Source organism: Podarcis vaucheri (genome assembly GCF_965113315.1).
Source record: "Podarcis vaucheri genome assembly, chromosome: 5".
Taxonomy (NCBI): domain Eukaryota; kingdom Metazoa; phylum Chordata; class Lepidosauria; order Squamata; family Lacertidae; genus Podarcis; species Podarcis vaucheri.
In genome coordinates, this window is record NC_138763.1 from 51,378,979 (window position 1) to 51,397,532 (window position 18,554).

Here is an 18,554-nt window from a genome sequence, read left to right on the forward strand (position 1 = left end):
ATCATCTCAGGAAGATGGTTCAGTAGATTAGCTGCTATTGGATCATTGCATATTCTTTAGTAAAGCCTGACACAACATTTGTGTGAGTTGTAAGCTTCTTATGTGCAGGACAGCGGATTACACTGCCAGGACCTTGCATTCAAAGGTCTTTTAAGTCGAAAGGTCCCTAAGGTGACTGCCTTTGCCACACATGCAAATGTTTGAGTGAAGTATCCTTATTCAAATAGTGTGTGATGCAGTAATATTGTGTGTGTGTGTGTGTGTGTGTGATATGCATGTTCATAGACACAGTGCGAACTAGAGGCTGTTATATTTTTCTGTTGCACAGCTAGAGACTAGAATAGAGTTTTCTATTCGAGGAGTTAGTATCTATTATGAAATGAGGCAGAGTAATTAAATTATCTTAGTTTGCAGCTACACATATGCAAGTTATTTTATCTTCTAAAGGATAGGTGGATAATAAGTCCTCTCTGTATTTCTCCTAACCAATTGTACCCCCTGCTTGAACCTTGAAAACTTACCGTGGACTCTCATAAAATATAAGATTATAACATGTTATAAGATTGGAGCCTTTGCTTTACTGGCTGTTCAGTAAATACATTGGTGTCTCTTGGATATGCCCTGAGGCGCTGAAACCTGAGGCCTGCCCACATCTTGAGTTCTACTTTCCTGCTTGCAAAGTGCCTCTGGCTAGTGGAGCTGTCGATTTCTCCCACCCCCTTCCCTTCCCTCCTAATAAAAAGATTTTTTTGTTGCTTAAATAAAAAAAGAAAAGGTTGAACAGCTGTAATGAAATTCAACAGTTTCTCCAGTTTCAAATCGTGTTAAAGCTTGACATTTTTCATTGACAAAAGGTTTTAAACCTTGGATATTTGATTTAATGTGTGTGTCTATTTTAAGTGTGACACACACACACACACACACACACACACACAGCTCATGCACAAAGTATCCAAATTCAAGAGGCACAAATATGGATGCAGAGAGCAAAAGCTTCCAGATGTGCATATCTCCTGCTGATAGAAGTTTGCTATGAGATGCAAATTGACAGAGGACGAGATGGTTGGACAATGTTCTCAAAACTACCAACCTGAATTTGACAAAACTGCGGGAGGCAGGAGTGCCTGGCATGCTCTGGTCCATGAGGTCATGAAGAGTTGGACACAACTAAACAACAACAACAAATTGATTGGCCAACAAATATATCCCCTTTACTTTGTGATTCAGGAAGATTTCTACTGTTGCTATCAAGTAAGCCCAGAAGAGTAAAGTCATGAAATGCAGATTTTAATAGGTCACCCCTTTTCTCCTTTGCACAGTTAAAGGAAAAGATAGTCAAATGCCCACAGGTGTAGGAGAGTTGGTAGATGTATAGGTGAGTGATGAAGCAGGTGAATAAATTTACTTCTAGCACTTACTGCAGTAGATTTACCTAGTGGCAACTGGAAGGAAATGGATTGTTGCTAAATTATATGCATTGTAATAGTATTTGATGAGGAGGGAAGAAGAAACAGTAAAGAAGTGGGGAGGAGTCTATCAAATGGCAATTACAGATTTTTTTAAAGGCAAGGGTAGCTTAGAGAAGACTGTTTGTTTGTGGGACTTTGTTATTATACTTCCGCATATAGGAAGTAGAACGATGGAAAGCACAAAGACTGGAAAGGGCAACAAAAATATAACAGGCTTGTAGTAGGTGAATCTCTGAGAGTTTTAGAAGGTGTCATAAGGTGAGAAGAAAGTTGTTGTGAAACTGAAGGATGTAGAGCTTTTAAAATAAGGAGTAGTTCTCTGGAAGTGTAGCAGGAAGCCAGTGCAGGGATTTCAAAAGTTGGCCATCATAAGCCTGACTCAGGCGTTACTTGTATATATGGTGTTTTCGTCATTATTTTTGAACACACGAAGAGCTCTTGGATCAGTCCGGCATCCTGTGGCCAACCTCTGCGTGGTTGGAGCCTCTGCTGGCTCCTTACCTCTCTTGCCCTGACCTAGCCACTGTGATCCACGCGATGGTCACCTCCAGACTGGATTATTGTAACTCGCTCTACGTGGGGCTGCCCTTGAGACTGACCCAGAAACTCCAGCGGGTGCAGAATGCTGCAGCGAGACTCCTTACGAGGTTTTCGCTGCGAGATCACATTCACCCGGTGCTACACCAGCTGCACTGGCTCCCGGTGGAGTACAGGATCAGGTTTAAGGTGCTGGTTTTAACCTTTAAAGCCCTATACGGCCTAGGACCCTCGTACCTACAGGACCGCCTCTCCTGGTATGCCCCACAGAGAAACTTTACGGTCTTCAAATAAAAACATCTTGAAGGTCCCAGGCCACAGAGAAGTTAGGCTGGCCTCAACTAGAGCCAGGGCTTTTTCGGCTGTGGCTCCGATCTGGTGGAACACTCTGTCACAAGAGACCAGGGCCCTGCGGGACTTGACATCTTTCCGCAGGGCCTGCAAGACAGAGCTGTTCCACCAGGCCTTTGGCCAGGGCACAGCCTGACTCCCTCGGCAATCTTCGCGGAGCTCTGGCCCAATGGTTGCCAGTGGCTTGAAATAATTAATTTTATAATGAATGATTTTAGAATGTTGTTTATGCTGTACTTTTGTACTGTTTTATTGTTGTTAGCTGCCCTGAGCCCGGCTTCGGCTGGGGAGGGTGGGATATAAATTAAATTTATTATTATTATTATTATTACCCTTTCTCTTCAGACAGCTGCAGGCCATGGTTGTTTGAGGGGAGAGACAAAATGTTGCTAAAAGTTCAGTCCCCACAGTTATGCCATACAAGTGAGTGATATGCCTCAGTAGGGCTGCAGTTATCAAGGGAGGAGAGAGGTTTTGTGAATTTTCTAAAGAGAAGCCACAGATGCAGGAATGGTTAGTTAAGAAAATGGTTCAGTATCATACGAAAGAACAAAGCATATTCTAGGGATTTAACACGCAGAGATGAAATACCAAATCTTGGAGTTGTTGGAAAGAAAGAAACTGGTATGGCTTGGGTGGGAGGGAAAAGGAAGAAGGAAAATGTTCATAGATGTATGGCTCAGATATGTAGGGATATGGTATAAGCCCAACCATAGCAGAGAAATGTGGGCTGTAGATACATGAGGATTATAGTTTTGTATGGTTTTGCTGAATCGTAGCTACTTAGAATGTTATACAATGCTGGCTAAAGAACGACCTACGTATCGAAGGTACCTCACTTTGAATCACTACCATGCTACCAACTCACTAGCTTGACTTAGGCCCGCTTCTGTTTTCATCTCAGCCTCAGTTTGCCATTGCAACATGGAGGTGGTAATCCTGATTTACTTTACTCTGCAAGAATTACAATGAGTTAATGTATGAGAAATGTATTGGTACTCTTAAGGCTCAGTACTATTTCTATTACCCAATTGCTGTAGGTCTTAAAAGATCTTATAGTGGGTGTAAAAGCACTATTGTGCCATTATTTTTTGCTCACCTTTTACTCATTATTTGAGCTTTATCTATATTTTGTGTTTTCTAACATCACAAATAGAAGCACAGTCACACCTTGGTTCTCGAACGCCTTGGTACTCGCATGTTTTGGCTCTCGAATGCCGCAAACACGGAAGCCGTGTCTTGGTTTTTGAACCGTTTCAGGAGTTGAACGGATTAAGTTTGAGAACCAAGGAACGACTGTACTCTCTATCATCATGGGTTCCTCCCATGGCCCTATGTTTTGATATAAGTGACATGATGATTGAGACAGACTCTAGATGTGCTGTGGCTCTCTGCTTGTGTTGATGAGATGAGGTGTCTATTTGGGATATGAGCAGCCTTTGAACAGTAATGCATTTATTGGCATTGTGCATTCTTTTTAGCGGTTCTGCTGAGAAGTATTTTGGCCACTGTTAATGCTCTTTAACCAAATGATTGACAATGTGCAAGTATCTACAAAATTTACTATCTCACTTTGGAGTGCTGTTTATTTTGTTTCACATGTATGCTCTCTACTGGTTTGTTGCTGCCGACTGCATAGCTGACTGTACTGCAAATATAGCTGAATCCTTCTTGTTTTAACCTTTATGTGGTGGAGTTATTTTAAGTAAAGCTGCTTTAAAAATAAACAGGAATATTCCTATTTTATTTGTGTGTGCGTGTGCCTGTTTGCACTCGTGCACTTGCATAACGACAAAATGTGAACAGTGGCCTGTCATATTTCCTACTCCTGAAAACCACAATCCTTTAAATAAAAATCAATATCAAAAGTAACCTTGTGGGTGACGCCTGTTATTTACAGCTGATCTATGCTTAGGAACAAGTGTATCCTTTCAAGTTATTTAAAGGTTTTAAAAGTCCACGGGCCCCTTATATTCCCTTTTTGCTGTAGCCTAAGGGCTGAGAGTGTTTGGCCCATAGTTGAATATTGTGGTTTAGTGGAGTGGGTGGGAGTGGCTTAGTGGTTGAGATGCCTGTGGTGCTGTTTTGTCTACTGGGGGGAAATGTGGTCAGAGGTTCTCAGTCAGTGTGCTGGGCATTCTTCAGCCTGGAAATGAGAGAGGAGGCATTCACATTGCTTCCTACCTCTCCTTGTCCCCCCCCACACCCTGCAAGAATCCCTCTCATCCACTACCACAAATATTTGGCACAGGGAACAAATGTCAGCAGGAAGTGAAACACGAAGGAGGCCAAATTATGTCCTTTAATACTCCACCTTCTGTGTTTTGCTTATTACATCTTCTTGGGAGCAGGCTTATGTGCGTTTTAAGCCTGGAAAGCGCCACTCATTAATATTTAAATGTTCGTGTTTACTCCTTATTTACTGGCCTCTTGTCTTGCGTAATATTTTGATTTCGATAAAATGAAAACAAATCAATACAAGCCTCATTAATCATTAATGTTTTACATGGTGAAGCTGCTTTGCCGGTTTAGATCACTGTATGCATTAAACTCATTCCTGCATGTTCCGTTCCCGGAAGTTCAAAAAGACTGTTATTGCTGGTGTGTTTTTTTGTTTGTTTTTTTGCACCAAACGCCAGTAACGGTTTCCACTAATCTTTTTTATGTATTTTAAAAAACTGTTGGCCACCTTTTCAACAAAACAACAGTTCTATCGGCTAAACTGGAGTTAGGGATTTAAACCAAAGTACCTCAGCCAAGGGACACGGGTGGCACTGTGGGTTAAACCACAGAGCCTAGGCCTTGCCAATCAGAAGGTCGGCGGTTCGAATCCCCTCGATGGGGTGAGCTCCCGTTGCTCAGTCCCTTCTCCTGCCAACCTAGCAGTTCGAAAACACGGCAAAGTGCAAGTAGATAAATAGATACTGCTCCGGCGGGAAGGTACACAGTGTTTCCGTGCGCTGCTCTGGTTTGCCAGAAGCGGCTTAGTCATGCTGGCCACATGACCCAGAAGCTGTATGCCGGCTCCTTTGGCCAATAAAGCGAGATGAGCGCCGCAACCCCAGAGTCGGTCATGACTGGACCTAATGGTCAGGGGTCCCTTTACCTTTACTTTACCTCAGCCAAACCAAGCCCAAGATCTGCTACATCCTATATCACTCAGCCTGGAAGATGTGGCCTCACTCTTGCACTCTTAATTTACATCCAATAATTTCAGTGAGTTTGCTCTAACTTAGTTGGAGTCAACCCTCTGTCACGAACAAGCAGTGTGCCAATATAAAAATTCTTTCTGATTTTTAGAATTTCGATAGAAATTCACTTGGGTAGAGGAAGAAACGCAACAACTTTAACCGGTTCCTATACAAAAAGAGGTTCCTCCTTTCCTGCCTATTGCTCAAACTATATTAAAAAGTGTGTTGATTGAAATGCTGAGCTTTTGAGGAGATAGCCTATATTTCTCCAGCAAACCCAAAGGGTTTGTTTTCCCAAACATCATTTCCACAATTCTTTTAACCCCCCACCCCCACCCCGGGGTTCACTTTGAATGGTTTGTTCCTTCACATCTGAACATTTCATGAAATAATTTGGGCTGGTGTTGGCTGGTAGGGAGGCTGTGGGCCTGCGCTGAGTGACTTGGATTAGACGTTTGTAGTGTCCTATCAAATCACAAGTGTGTGGAGATAGTTAACCATTGTGCGAGGATTTCAGCCTTGCATCTTTTACTTTTCTAATGGACAATTGAGACATTCAAGCTTATGGGTTGAAAGGAAAATGGGTGCAAGTGGTTTTGCTGGCCTCCCAGGCTAATGCTGTAGAAGAAGCAAATAGAGAAAAGGATTATTGATAGGGGAAACAACTGGTCTTGAATCCTGGGAGGGAATGTTTATTTCTCTGCTCTCTAGGAGGGATTTGGAAAGAGCTGTAATCCTGGGTTAGGAGTAATTTGTTACAGCAAGATGATACTTGAGTGGCAGGAGGTTTCTGGCTGAGGCAGCAAGATTTTTTTATTTTTATTGTTCAGGGGAGTAGCTGGTCTCTTCCGAAGGTCAGCCTGACATAAATCCCCCACCCTGAAAATTTTGTTTCACAACTGACAAAATTAACCAAGAGGACAGTTGACCTTTTTGCATCATCCTAGGGCATCTGTGCGCACACATCCTCCCTCTTCCCTCCCTCCCCCCAAAAAAGGTTTCAACCAAAAGAATGTGCAGAAGAATGAGAGCACAGTGAAAAGTTTAAGTTTTCTGCTGGGACTTTAAAAGCATTCCCACCTTCTCCTGTGAGACCAGAATGTTTCTGTTTTTAATATTAGCTCAGCAACTTCCAATCTTTTTTTCTGTTTTACTGAGATGACATTTTCTGTATTCAAGCATCCTGCTTGTTTTTCTATTTCCCCACTGACCCTAGGGAAGAGAGAATTTTGCAAGTCTCTGGGTTGTTGGTTTTGGGGGGTTTTTTGGTGAGAGAGAGGCAGTAATCTTTGGAGCCAAATGTTTTGAAGTAACCCCTTGTTACAGTGAAGGCCTATTCACAGGAAAAGCCACAAAGGACGTGACAGAAAATTCAGTTTGAAATTTTATGGGTTTACTTAAGAGCATATTTAGCAATTCATTCCTTTTTTTGTCATGTTCAACATTGGGAGAAAACTGGATTACTCATGTTTAAAATGACCCCTATAGTCATCATAGTAGTATGCTAGAGGTAGTAGTACTTGGAAGTTAAGAAAAGAAAATGAATTAAGCATAAAAGTACATCTGTATCATTAAGCAGACTAGGGCATTTTCAAGGGCGACTAAGTGGATGAGAGGAGTTGCTTTAAGTGTTTTAAAGCACTTGAAGATGTCCCCCAAACCAGTTTTACTCCAGCTGGGCTCCAAAACTGTCATTAAGCATATCTACAGGAAAAAAATTATGTGAGGAATCAAAGGCAAATGTGGGGGAGTGCAGATGGTGAGCTTGCACCTGGTGCAGAGCTTCTGGGGTGCTTCAGGGGGCACCACAACTATGACATCTAGTGGAAGGCAAGAGGCAGGGTGCACATGCCAGATTTTAGCATTGCACAGGATGCTGCTGAAATTTGAGATGCCCAGGTCCACGAGTAGTGGAATTAATGCAAGGAGAAACAGGGAAGATGGGAAAGTTAATAAACCATTTTTCTTTCCACCAGTTCTCCACCACAGTCACTACTCCTCCACCATCATATTCATGTTATCTCCATAAAAGTGTGTTGGAAGATGAGTATGTCAAGTTAACAGAATTATTGTTAGCTTCCATATTTGTGGTTTACACAGGCAGGAGGAGCAGAACTGCACCCTCCAGCCCCAGCCTGACATTTTCATGGGTCCTGCAGACCATCAGAAAGAAAATTTCATGTATGTACACCCATAAGCGTGCCCCTGTAGTCAGGAACCTTCCATGTTCTAGATTCCTGATCAGCTAGAGGGCATGTGTGCATATAACTTTATGTATGTAGGCTTTGTTTCCCAGTGCTTTAGTAAGCACTTGGAGATTGTGAGGTCATAGACATGCTGCTATAAGGGGAAGATGTGCACCCAGTGATGAATACCACATGCATGCAGAGATGCCAATGAATAATGTGTAGCTGTTCCTTGAGAGTGGCACCACATAGTCATTTCATATTTAAAATTGGCTTAGAAAATATGGCTTCGTTGGGACCACTCTCCTTACATTTTGGGTTATTTGCTGACTGTGAAATCTGAGTGTTGAGCTCTCTCAGAAATTGTTATTTTGTTGTTGTCGTTGTCAGGCAGGCCACCTTGAATAAAATATTGGGGCGCAGGTAAGTCCCGCTTGCATAATCAATCACAAAATATGGCGTGTGAACACCATTTGAATGGCAATGGCTGTCTGCTGGTGGGGGGAGCCCCCTCAATTATTTTATTGGGGGCAGGGGTGAAGGGAGCTCGGTCGCAATGAGTTTTAGTGTTACAGGCACATTACTATTTGAAGCTGGGTCTCATTCGGTTGGAGACAAAGCTGTTTTTCTTGCCCGTTCCCTCCTGATAATAGTTCCCTGAACTCCTGAAAAGGTGTTCTGGAGGGCCAGGAAGCCTTTGGAGTGAAGTTAGGAGGCTACTATTGAAATGGGAGGTAGCAGAAATAGGTCAGGGGCAGATGAAGTAGGGTGTGAAGCTGGAACAGTCAGGTTACAATGCATGGTGCCCTTTCCCACACAGCAGAGCTTTATTTTCTGGGGAACTAGGTTCAATGAAGTTGACTTTGAGATGACGATAATACAGAAGTCTTAAGGTGGCTCTCATTGAAGCCTCCTCCATGGCAGTGAAGACACAATACTACATTGCACCAGCAGAGTTTTTCCAGCTGGTACTGGACTTCCACTCTCAGAGGGCAGTTGTAGCATGTTTGCTAAGAAAGTTGTTTTTATCCACCTTGACTTTAGCTGTGCTAGTTCAGCATTTTAGTCCGTGGTTGTGCCCAGAGTACTGTCTAATATTGGGGCTATGAAATGAATTTACGTTATTTCAGCCCGAAGACCTGGATCTGGTGGTGGTTATTCAACCCTCGCCATTATGTGCTCATTGCATCTAGCAGAAGTGATTAATCTTACAAGAGGAGTGGGCCCAGCTGTCTTGAAAGAAGTTGTTGTGAGGCCACTATTAAATAAGCCCTCTTTGGTCCAAGGACTGCAGTACTACAGAGTTGGAATGGATCAAAAAGGTCATCTACTCCAACCTGTTGCAGTGCAGGACATTTTTTTGCCCAGTGTGGGTCTCAAATTCATAACTCTGTGATTCTACTGGATGATTGCAAGTAACACTTCTTTAGGTAAGGTGCTTGTTTGTGTGAACAGTTGCTGTGTGACTCCTAGTGCTCTTGAATGAAACTGATTGCCTGGATCTGTTTCAGTCTAGTTTGGGCATGGTTTGACAGAGAAATTGCCTTGGCTGTCCTAATGGATGACTTGGTCTGGATAATGTGCCAGGGGATTCTGAGCCTGCTATTTCTTCTGCATCTTTCAGCAGCTTTTGATAAATACCATTGACAGTAGTATCCTTGTGGATAGGTTATTGGGAATTGGGGGGTGTTCCCTTTCTGACTGAATGATTGATTCTGAAAGATGTTCTTCATGAAAGCTGTCTCTTAGCAGATGATCAGCTGCTTGCTTCGTCAGGTGTAACTTCAAATCATTCTTCAAGGGCAGCACCATGTATAAAGAACTACAGTAGCTGATCCATGAGTTTACCAGAAGTGTCAATGATGGTTGACAGAGTGACATAGTCCAGAAAAAGTCATAGTAGGTGAACCTGCTAAGCACAATAAAAGACACTCTTCATAGAATATTTATAGTATTAGAGCAGGAACAAGTGGGCTGTTCAATCTGGCATCTAAATTGTTGTTTCAGAATGCACTATCTGCTACTGTATGATTTTTTTGGTTCCTCTTCCAGTTATGAACCTATCTGTTGACCATATTTTTTGTGAATGAAGCTGACATTCTAAACTTTAAAAAATAAATGCATTGCATTCTCTTGGAAAATCTTGGTTGTATTTAAGGATTATGACAGAAAAACATGTCTAGATCTGTCAGTAGTGGATTGGTAATCCACCAGTGGGTTACAGTAGCTTTCCAAGTGGATGATTTAGCTGTACATTCAGTACACATTGTGGAGAATGTAGTGCAAATCATTGAAAGACGATTGATTTCTGGGTTAGGTGGTGAGATAGATTAGTGGCAATGAACAAATTCTGTGTTGGTGGATCTCTGTAATATAGTGTTGGGAGCCTCTGAATAAGCTTAGCAACTGCTCTATATTTCCATTTCTGTTCCATAGGATTAATATAGTGATGACTACAGATTATTGGGTGGAATAGACATTTCATTAATCTGTGTTCAGTGCGTTTGTGTTTTTCCTTGGTAATGTCTTGTTCCCCCAAGACTGGGCCTAACTGTGGGAAAACTTTCCAATGGCAAATATTATCTTCTAGAACTAGATTCTTCCATCTATTGAACTAAGTGAGTTCTTAGTATATTATGTCAAGAAAATACCTCTTAACATAAAAAAGGAGTAAGGACGTAAGGAAAGTGGTGCTATAAATATATTAGGTCTTAGTTTTTCTGATACTGTATCATAATTTTCCTGACAGTCATGAGGTAGAGCATAGTGGCAGGATTTTGAGTTTGCAACTTTGTTTTTTTGTAAATTTATTTTATTTTCTTCTTTCAACAATAAGTAATAATTCCACAAATAACATCAAAAACAATCCCCCCCTTTCTCCATATGTACATGTATCCTTTCAACACTATATCTTGTGAGATTCTTAAAATCTTGCGTCTTCCCTTCATTTCCACTTCTGGTTCCTTATATATACCAAATTCTTCTGCATTTCCATATCTACGCTTAACCCATTATTATATCCTTAATTATCCAAATTTCTGATAATTGCAAGTATTTAGTTGACTAAACGCTTGAGTTTGCAACTTTGAAACAGGCCTTCGTGTTTGCCCCCCCCTTTCCCCCCAAGTCTGCTGTTCCTTGTCTCCCTGAACAGGATTTTGCTCCACTTAGCCGTATTGCCATTACCAGATATTTTCTCTAGAAGTGCTTTAGCTTTCTGCCTTGGGCTGTGCCTCATTTCAAATGTCAGTGTAGCAATAAGATGGTTGATAACATCTGCTTTCTTGCAGGACCCAAGATACATTTCCTCCTCCCTCTCCACTTTTTAAAAAGCCCTATCCTTTGCCATTTGAGGTGTTTGCTTTCCCCCTTGTGATGACAATTTAACAGCCTTTCAAGAGTGTGTTGTGTTTCTCCTCACCCACCCCCTGTGCACGGATTCTAGCCAGCCACACATTATAATATTTTGCACAGACAGTAGGAGCTTTAAAAGATTTGGAGTTCTCTCTTCCTCTCTCTCAAAAACAGAAGAAGCAATAATGATCTATTGCTAGATCATCCTTTTAAATCAGTATTGAACTTCTGGCCAGTATAGCTATATTAATATTTCAGCTTTGAAATGGGACATCAGAACCTATATACATTTCCCCCCTGTTTTTAATATTACACCAGTTTTTTGGAACATAATATTTCCTGTCAAATAGAAGTAAGGCTGGAAAAGACAAGAGATTACAGAATTTTTATAGAACAGAGTATTTCGATTCTCTCTTTACTGTATGGTATAGACACAAAGTTGGGATCCTGTGAAGGAAATATCTCGCCCCCTCCTCCCTTCACCTTCTCCTTTTGCAGACACTTGCAAGTTGGAGGGACTCCTGGCTCACATTTGTATTTGAGTCTGAAAGAATAGCATTTCCTGCTGTTTCATGTAGGAGGAAGGAAAGGATTTACCACTCTCTAGTAGTGGGACAAAAAAAACCCAAAACTCTAAAAAACAAACAAAACGCTATGAGAGAGAGAGAGCGCGCGCGAGAGAGAGAGACCCCTCTGATTAGTTGCATAATTCTGCAATAGTAAACCCGAGAAGGCAATTACGCATTCTCCTTCTAATATATGCTGTGTAAGTGCTGTGATGTAACCTCTGCCAAAAGAACCATCCCTTCTTTAGTTTCCAAACTAATACCTTAAAGCATTGTGTGTGGATGGTGGGGCAATTACTTGGCAGTTCATTCCATTGTGCAAGAGTTGCTGTGGGCTGGATCGCTGCTACATAATTCCATAGCAGTGCTTTCTCTTTCTCACTCTCTCACCATCTGGATTGAGTTAGCTCACTCGGCAGAAGGACTGAGTCTCATTTCCTCCAACCAGTAATGTTATATAGGCAGTGATCCTGCCCTGCCCTAACATAATTGAAAATTATGTGTATTGTAGACTCGCAGCGCTGAAATGTAGACTCGTAAAAATCTGGGGCTCAGGTAGCCTGTGGAGATTGGATTTGGCACACAATGAAGCTTTTATGTAAAATAAGAATTATAAGCCACCACATTAATATTGTATTATGGCCATGACAATTCCTGGGCTGAGAGACTTTGAGGCAAGCTTGAAGCCGTTGAATGAAACAAATGTTTTATTCTTTTATCAATAGAGCTGGATCTTTTTATTAGGGATGAACTAAAACCAGGGGGTAGGGATTGAGGGATTCACAAATTTATTCGCTCATAAAATGCACCCCCTTTCACCAAGCTTTTGGGTCTCTCTCTCTGCAGGTGGTAGGTACACTGTAGAGAAAAGGTGGTCCTTCACACACATTCAGGTGACTACTGGCCCCTGTTCCTGTCATTCTGGCAGTGGTGGTGATACAATTCCATTGAAATTCCATTGAAAATGTGTTTGAAGTCCCTGTTGGCTGCAGCTTTGACACCATTTTTGTGCACGTTCAGTATAGCCCCCTTCTTACAAGCAGTAGATAGTTTAACCAATCAGATTTAGCTGTGTGATTACTCCACTGAGGGTTGAGCTAACACCGAGTGAGAGCAGAGCCTTTCCTCTGAACTGGGTTTGTTGTTAGCTAAAACCTATTGACAATGCAGGTGTTATTTGGAATAAAATAGGATGCAAAGCAGGTACAACAGTTTCTGGTGATGGGAATACAAGCAGCAGTGAAGTGGTATGTAAAAAGGTGAGCTTCATTGGGTCTTTTGGGCCTGTGAAAGTGTCTTTACAAAAAAGGCTTTCTGGAGAATATTGCTGGAGAATCATTTTAGCAAGCAGCATAGTTTTTTAAAATTTTGATGAAGGCAGCTTTTTCAGGTCTTCTTTTTGTTTGTGTTCCATAGTAACCTTCACTTGGAGGTTACTTCATTGATTGCTGTACAGTACTCCAGTCTTTGATTGAGTTCATTTACCCCATGGTTTATGTATCAGCATAATATCTGTTGCTAGTAATACCATCCTTATTGCTAATAACATGCATTGATTTTTTAAGGCATAGTTCTACATATTTTGAGATCACACCTTTTAATGTCAGAATAGTATTGGTAGAGATTTTCACACTTTGAGACTTTCAGGTTTTCCTCTTAAACAGAAACGTTATTCAGGTCCTTAAGCTTTAAAAGATAAATTTGGAAGTGTGTAACCAATGCTTGGTGAAATCTCAGTAGCAAGTTTTCCAGTGATTTGAGATGTGGCCTTCAGTTTGCTACATAGACAATCCCTCCAATGAGCAAACTCAGAATGAATTTAGCCAAAGAAGCTAAAATCTTTCCCAAATTTGATCAAATTTTTAAATATTTAATCTGGTTTGAGTCTTGTAGCAGAATCTGAATTATCGTTTGGTACAGTGATTTGATTCCCACCCCCCCGGCACAGTCCCCCTACTGACATCTCCCTATCAGCACACTCTCTCTACTTATTTCCAAAGACTGACTACAAAAGAAGAAAAATGGTGCCTTTTAGAAAGGCTTTTTAAATTGGTATTTAATATTTGGGAGGGAGTGGGGAAATCCTAGCAAAAAAAGACTGCAGTTAAAATGTATAAGGAAGAGTGTGAGATCCCTTTTGGTTGCTGCAATTATGTTTAGAATCTGATATGATTAGATAGTCTCCAAACTGCAAGTGAGGGGACTGGACCTCTATTTTTGATAATAGTTTTTGGCTATGACTCCCAATAAATATATATTGCATTGAGCAGCATTGTTAAATTACAGTGGTACCACAGGTTAACAACTTAATTCGTTCTGGAGGTCCGTTCTTAACCTGAAACTGTTCTTAACCTGAAGCACCACTTTAGCTAATGGGGCCTCCCGCTGCTGTTCTCATCCTAAAGCAAAGTTCTTAACCTGAGGTACTATTTCTGAGTTAGCGGAGTCTGTAACCTGAAGCGTATGGAACCCGAGGTACCACTGTACTTGTTTTTAAACAAAAGGTTAGCCTCTGTGTAGTAACAAAATGTTTTGCACTCCTTAAACCAGCATTAAACATGATGCTTGTGGTAACCTAAGCAAGGATTTTAATAGCCATTCTCGTCAGAGCTCAAACACATGATCAGCAGTTATTCATTATGTATTAGTTGCTGGGCTATACCACTTCACTCTGCAGTGACTGCTGCCAATAGGAAGGAAGGCCCACATATGAAAATCTAGCAACTGGAGAACAGAGTCCAGACTATCATTATCCTGCTAGTATTAAGTATTTGTGTGTGAGGTGGTTCTCTCTCCCCCACCCCCCACCCCTGTTCTCCCAGTAAAGGTCAGTTGTGAAGCTTCACTGGAGCTTGTGCTGAAAAGTGACTAGGTAAATTCAGCACATTCTTTCTCAGCAGGACCTGCTTCCTGTGTATCCCGAATCCTATCTAGTGACCTCAGTAACGAGAATAAGCCTTGGCTGCTATTGTTGGAGGGAGTGAGCTGTACCCTATTCCTGCTTGTGCATCGTGAACAGGATTGTTTACGGAGTCTCAGTTTCACGGGCAATCTAGTGACTTATGCAAAGAGGTTGCTTGTACGTCATGGGGACACAGGTTCTCCAACCGACTATCTTTTATAACTTGTGCTGATGGACAAGGAGGAAATTGCTCTGCTAGGCTAACAGAACTCAAGTCATGGCTGTCTTTTGAAGAGAGCAGCATGCAGATACAACACTCTGGGTGTGATCATTGTTATAAGTGATGCTGACCTATTGACAATACAAATATTTGGAGAATCCACTTGTCTCTTTTCTCTGTTCTAATCTGTTTTCATTTTATTTTGCCACATTGCCATAGCCACCCCTTCTTTCGTGGGCAGTTTTTTAGCCTAACACCAACACAGGGGGTTTGGTTGGGATTGGGGGCTTATTCAAGACTATCTCTTGTGCTTTGCAGATGAGAGTCCCTTCACCCATTACAATTTTAGGGATATATTTGTGATGCTTCAAATGAAAAATATCAGGTTCGAATGCAGCAGAGAGTTTGTGTATATATGTGTGTATCAGATGTAGGATTGTCACCACCATTCATATTCTTGATGCAGAACTTTAGCTGATTCTGGCACGCTGTAGCTCTGTGATGGATGGGTGCTGGCATCTGCATAATGCATGGAATGGTCCAGAGGAGGGATTTTAAAGTGGGTTTCGAAAATTGAAACATACACTTTGAAAATAGCCTATCATAGACGCCGTCTTGCATGAAGGAGTGGAGAAGGACACACTTTACCAGGGCCTGGGTTCCTGGCCCAGGTTGCAATTTTATTACCAGCCGGAGGGAATGAGTCAAAGTTGCAGATCTTGCTTGAGGATGTTTATGGAAACCTGTTTCCTGTATTTGGATACATTGGGCAGGATTCACCTAACATAACCCCATCAGCAGAAGACCTGCACAAGAACTTTTGCTTGCCCAATGGGGCTTTCCTCCCTGTATAACCCTCCCCGAAACTGGCTCCTGGAGGGAAAGTCCCACATAAATGACAGGGTGATAATGGTTCCTGGCTAGCTGAGATGCTTGCACAGATGTAATGACTGGAAGAGCACAATGTTGAATTTATTATTATTTACTAAATTTATTTACTGCCCTTCATCCAAAGATCCCCAGGCATATACAACATAGAAGCATATTATGTATAAAACAACAACAACAAGCAATACCCCCCACATCTAAAAGGATAAAGAATGTTTAATACCCAAAGGCCTGGTTGAAGAGGAACGTTTTTGCCTGGCACCTAAAGATATGTAATGAGGGCATCAGGAAAGCCCCCCTATTGTCCAGATCTTGTGAGATTTGCTGGTCCCAGTCAGAAAAAGCAATGTTCTGAACAGTGAGTTACTGATCTGTGCCCTTCTTTGGAACAGAGGAAGTGTGCTTAGAAAGTTAAACCATGACTTGTAGTTTGAGAAATAGTTGTACTTGCTTGTGTGGCATGCTCAAGGAAGTACCAGCCCCAAGTTTCTTCAGGTAGGAGGGAAAGCTGGTGTGAGGAACATAAAAACCACAATAATTGATACCAGAAAGAGTGGGAAGCCAAAATTTATGTAAGTAAATATCTAGTACACCCACCTGCCAAATATGACTATGTCATTCATTCATTGATATGAAATCATTCATTACTTTGATATGAAAAGGCTATATAGATATAGAGGTTTAAAGTGAATTAGTCTATTTATAAAATGTTTGTAGCTATGGTAGTCCATTAGGCAAAAGCAACTTGCTGGGTTGGGCAGAACCCACTATGCCAGGTTCCCGGCAGGCGGGCGGGCGGGCGGGCGGCTTACTGTGAGGGAGAGGGGAAAGGCAGTGGGGCGGGCAGTGTGATGCAGACACACTGGTGGAGCCAATCTGGTGCTACTGTTGGGTTTGTTTGCACCCTGCCTCCTTCTCCACCCCCCTCTCAGTGGTGTAATTTCAGAAATGTAGAAAATGTAATTTCAGAATTAACATAAAAAGCTTTGTTTCATAACTCATGAGATTGTATGTCTGGAATGGGATTGCACTATGTGTATGGGACGGAACCAATGTTATGTATTTGCCCGCCCCTGCAAAAAAAAATTGTTTAACTTTTAGAAGGCATATATTCCAGCAGTAGCTTTTCTGCCATTCCCTACTTGGTTTATCAGCTTTAATGCCAGATTTTTCAACGTTAATGTGCAGTTTTAAAGTTACTTTCACAGATATTTCTGTTTCTGCAATTGTGGTAATGATGAGTTGCCCTGTTTATTCCTTCCATCCTCTGCACAATTTTCCTTTCCAGATTTACCATAGCGATTGGCATATGAAACAGAACATTGTGTTTGCCCTTTTATACCCCTTTTAATAAACACCTTGGAAATGTCTGTACGCTCCATTTTTGTTCAACACAACCCCAGTAAAGTATTTCTGTGGGGCTTTTGCTTTATTTTTGTTGCATGCATTTTAGTTTCACTTACTTCCCCACGTTGCCTAATATGTGTTTGCTTTTATTTTATTTTTAAAGTTGCCTTTCTTTTCTGAACTCATTTTTCTTTTCCCCCATTTTTGTTTCCTCCATCCAGTACCTGCAGATGAAATGGCCACTGCTTGATGTTCAGGCAGGGAGCCTACAGAGTAGGCAAGCCCTCAAGGATGCTAGGTCTCCATCTCCAGCACACATTGTTGTAAGTAAACGAAGATGCACTACTTTTGTTTCTGTGTCTCTGTTTCTTTGGTGGAGGGGAAAGAGGAACGGGTTTAATGAGTATTGCTTGTCACTTTTTGCCTTCTCCAGTTAAACACATTATGAAATAGTGGGAATAAATTATCAGTTCTTGCTCTTTGAAATATCTATCAAGTTAAATACATTTTTTCCCCTTTGTACCACTTATAAAAGTGTATTAAGTTATCTTATTAAGGAACGAGTGCTTTTTTTGGTATAAAGTGAGAGGGCCAGTACAGTGGTACCTTGGTTTACAACCATAATCCGTTGCAGAGGTCCATTTATAAACCAAAACCAAAGTACCACTGTACTCTTATTTTTGATAAAAGAGCCGTGGGTGCCAGCACAAAATGGCCACCATGGGCAGCAGAAAAGAGAGATGGTGATACTCAGTAGTGGTGAGTGCTGCCACAAAAAAACAACAAAAAACCCACTGGTCATAACTGTTGATCTTCAAACTGGGCTTATGATGATTGTTTGAAACACAGTTTTACTGAAGAAAAGGGACATTTCATAAGCAAGCTTCTTATTTTTGTGTGTCTTTTTTATTAATTCAGATTCAGAACACAAAGAATTTGGGCTGCAAAGAATGTTATTTTTTTTTTTAATGAGCTCCGCTTTTCCTAGCATGAGAAATTGATATGCAGCCACACTATATCTGAATGGAAAATTAATTTCAGTCTGAAAATAATTAAGGATGGTTTCTTTTTTTGTAGGCAGAGGTGTGTGTATATATGTGCGTGCGCATGGAGGTGACAGAATGACATTTTAAAAATTCTGGATCAGTTTTATAAACCTATTGCAGCAGTATTTAAGGAAAGTTCTTCCTTGACCAAAGTGTGCTTAAGATAGCTACCAAAGTTACAACATGAATCCTACTTGTAGGAATAGTTTCTTTAAATAGTTCAAAAAGCTTCATGAAACAGCTTGTTCACACTGCAACTATAACTCCCACATTCCTATCACACTATTCATAAAATAAAAATGGAAGAGAAACCCGCTTCAAGGAAACAAAGGTTTAGGTGAATCAAAGTACAGTGGTACCTCGCAAGACGAATGCCTCGCAAGACAAAAAACTCGCTAGACGAAAGGGTTTTTTGTTTTTTGAGCTGCTTCGCAAGACGATTTTCCCTATGGGCTTGCTTCGCAAGACAGAAACGTCTTGCAAGTTTGTTTACTTTT

General features: G+C 41.3%; 1 protein-coding gene across 40 annotated transcripts in view; it reads left to right on the forward strand.

The window, feature by feature from the left end:
* Positions 1-18,554, forward strand: part of TCF7L2 (transcription factor 7 like 2) — a 207,761-nt gene that overhangs the window by 64,263 nt on the left and 124,944 nt on the right. For 39 of the 40 annotated variants that reach the window (XM_082222651.1, XM_082222647.1, XM_082222648.1 and 36 more), the window contains exon 4: positions 17,233-17,334. In XM_082222651.1, coding sequence (XP_082078777.1) covers positions 17,233-17,334 — 102 coding nt within the window. Of the gene's footprint in view, positions 1-7,953; positions 8,158-17,232; positions 17,335-18,554 lie in introns of those variants that run through there. The other variant, XM_082222637.1, reaches the window with a different exon arrangement.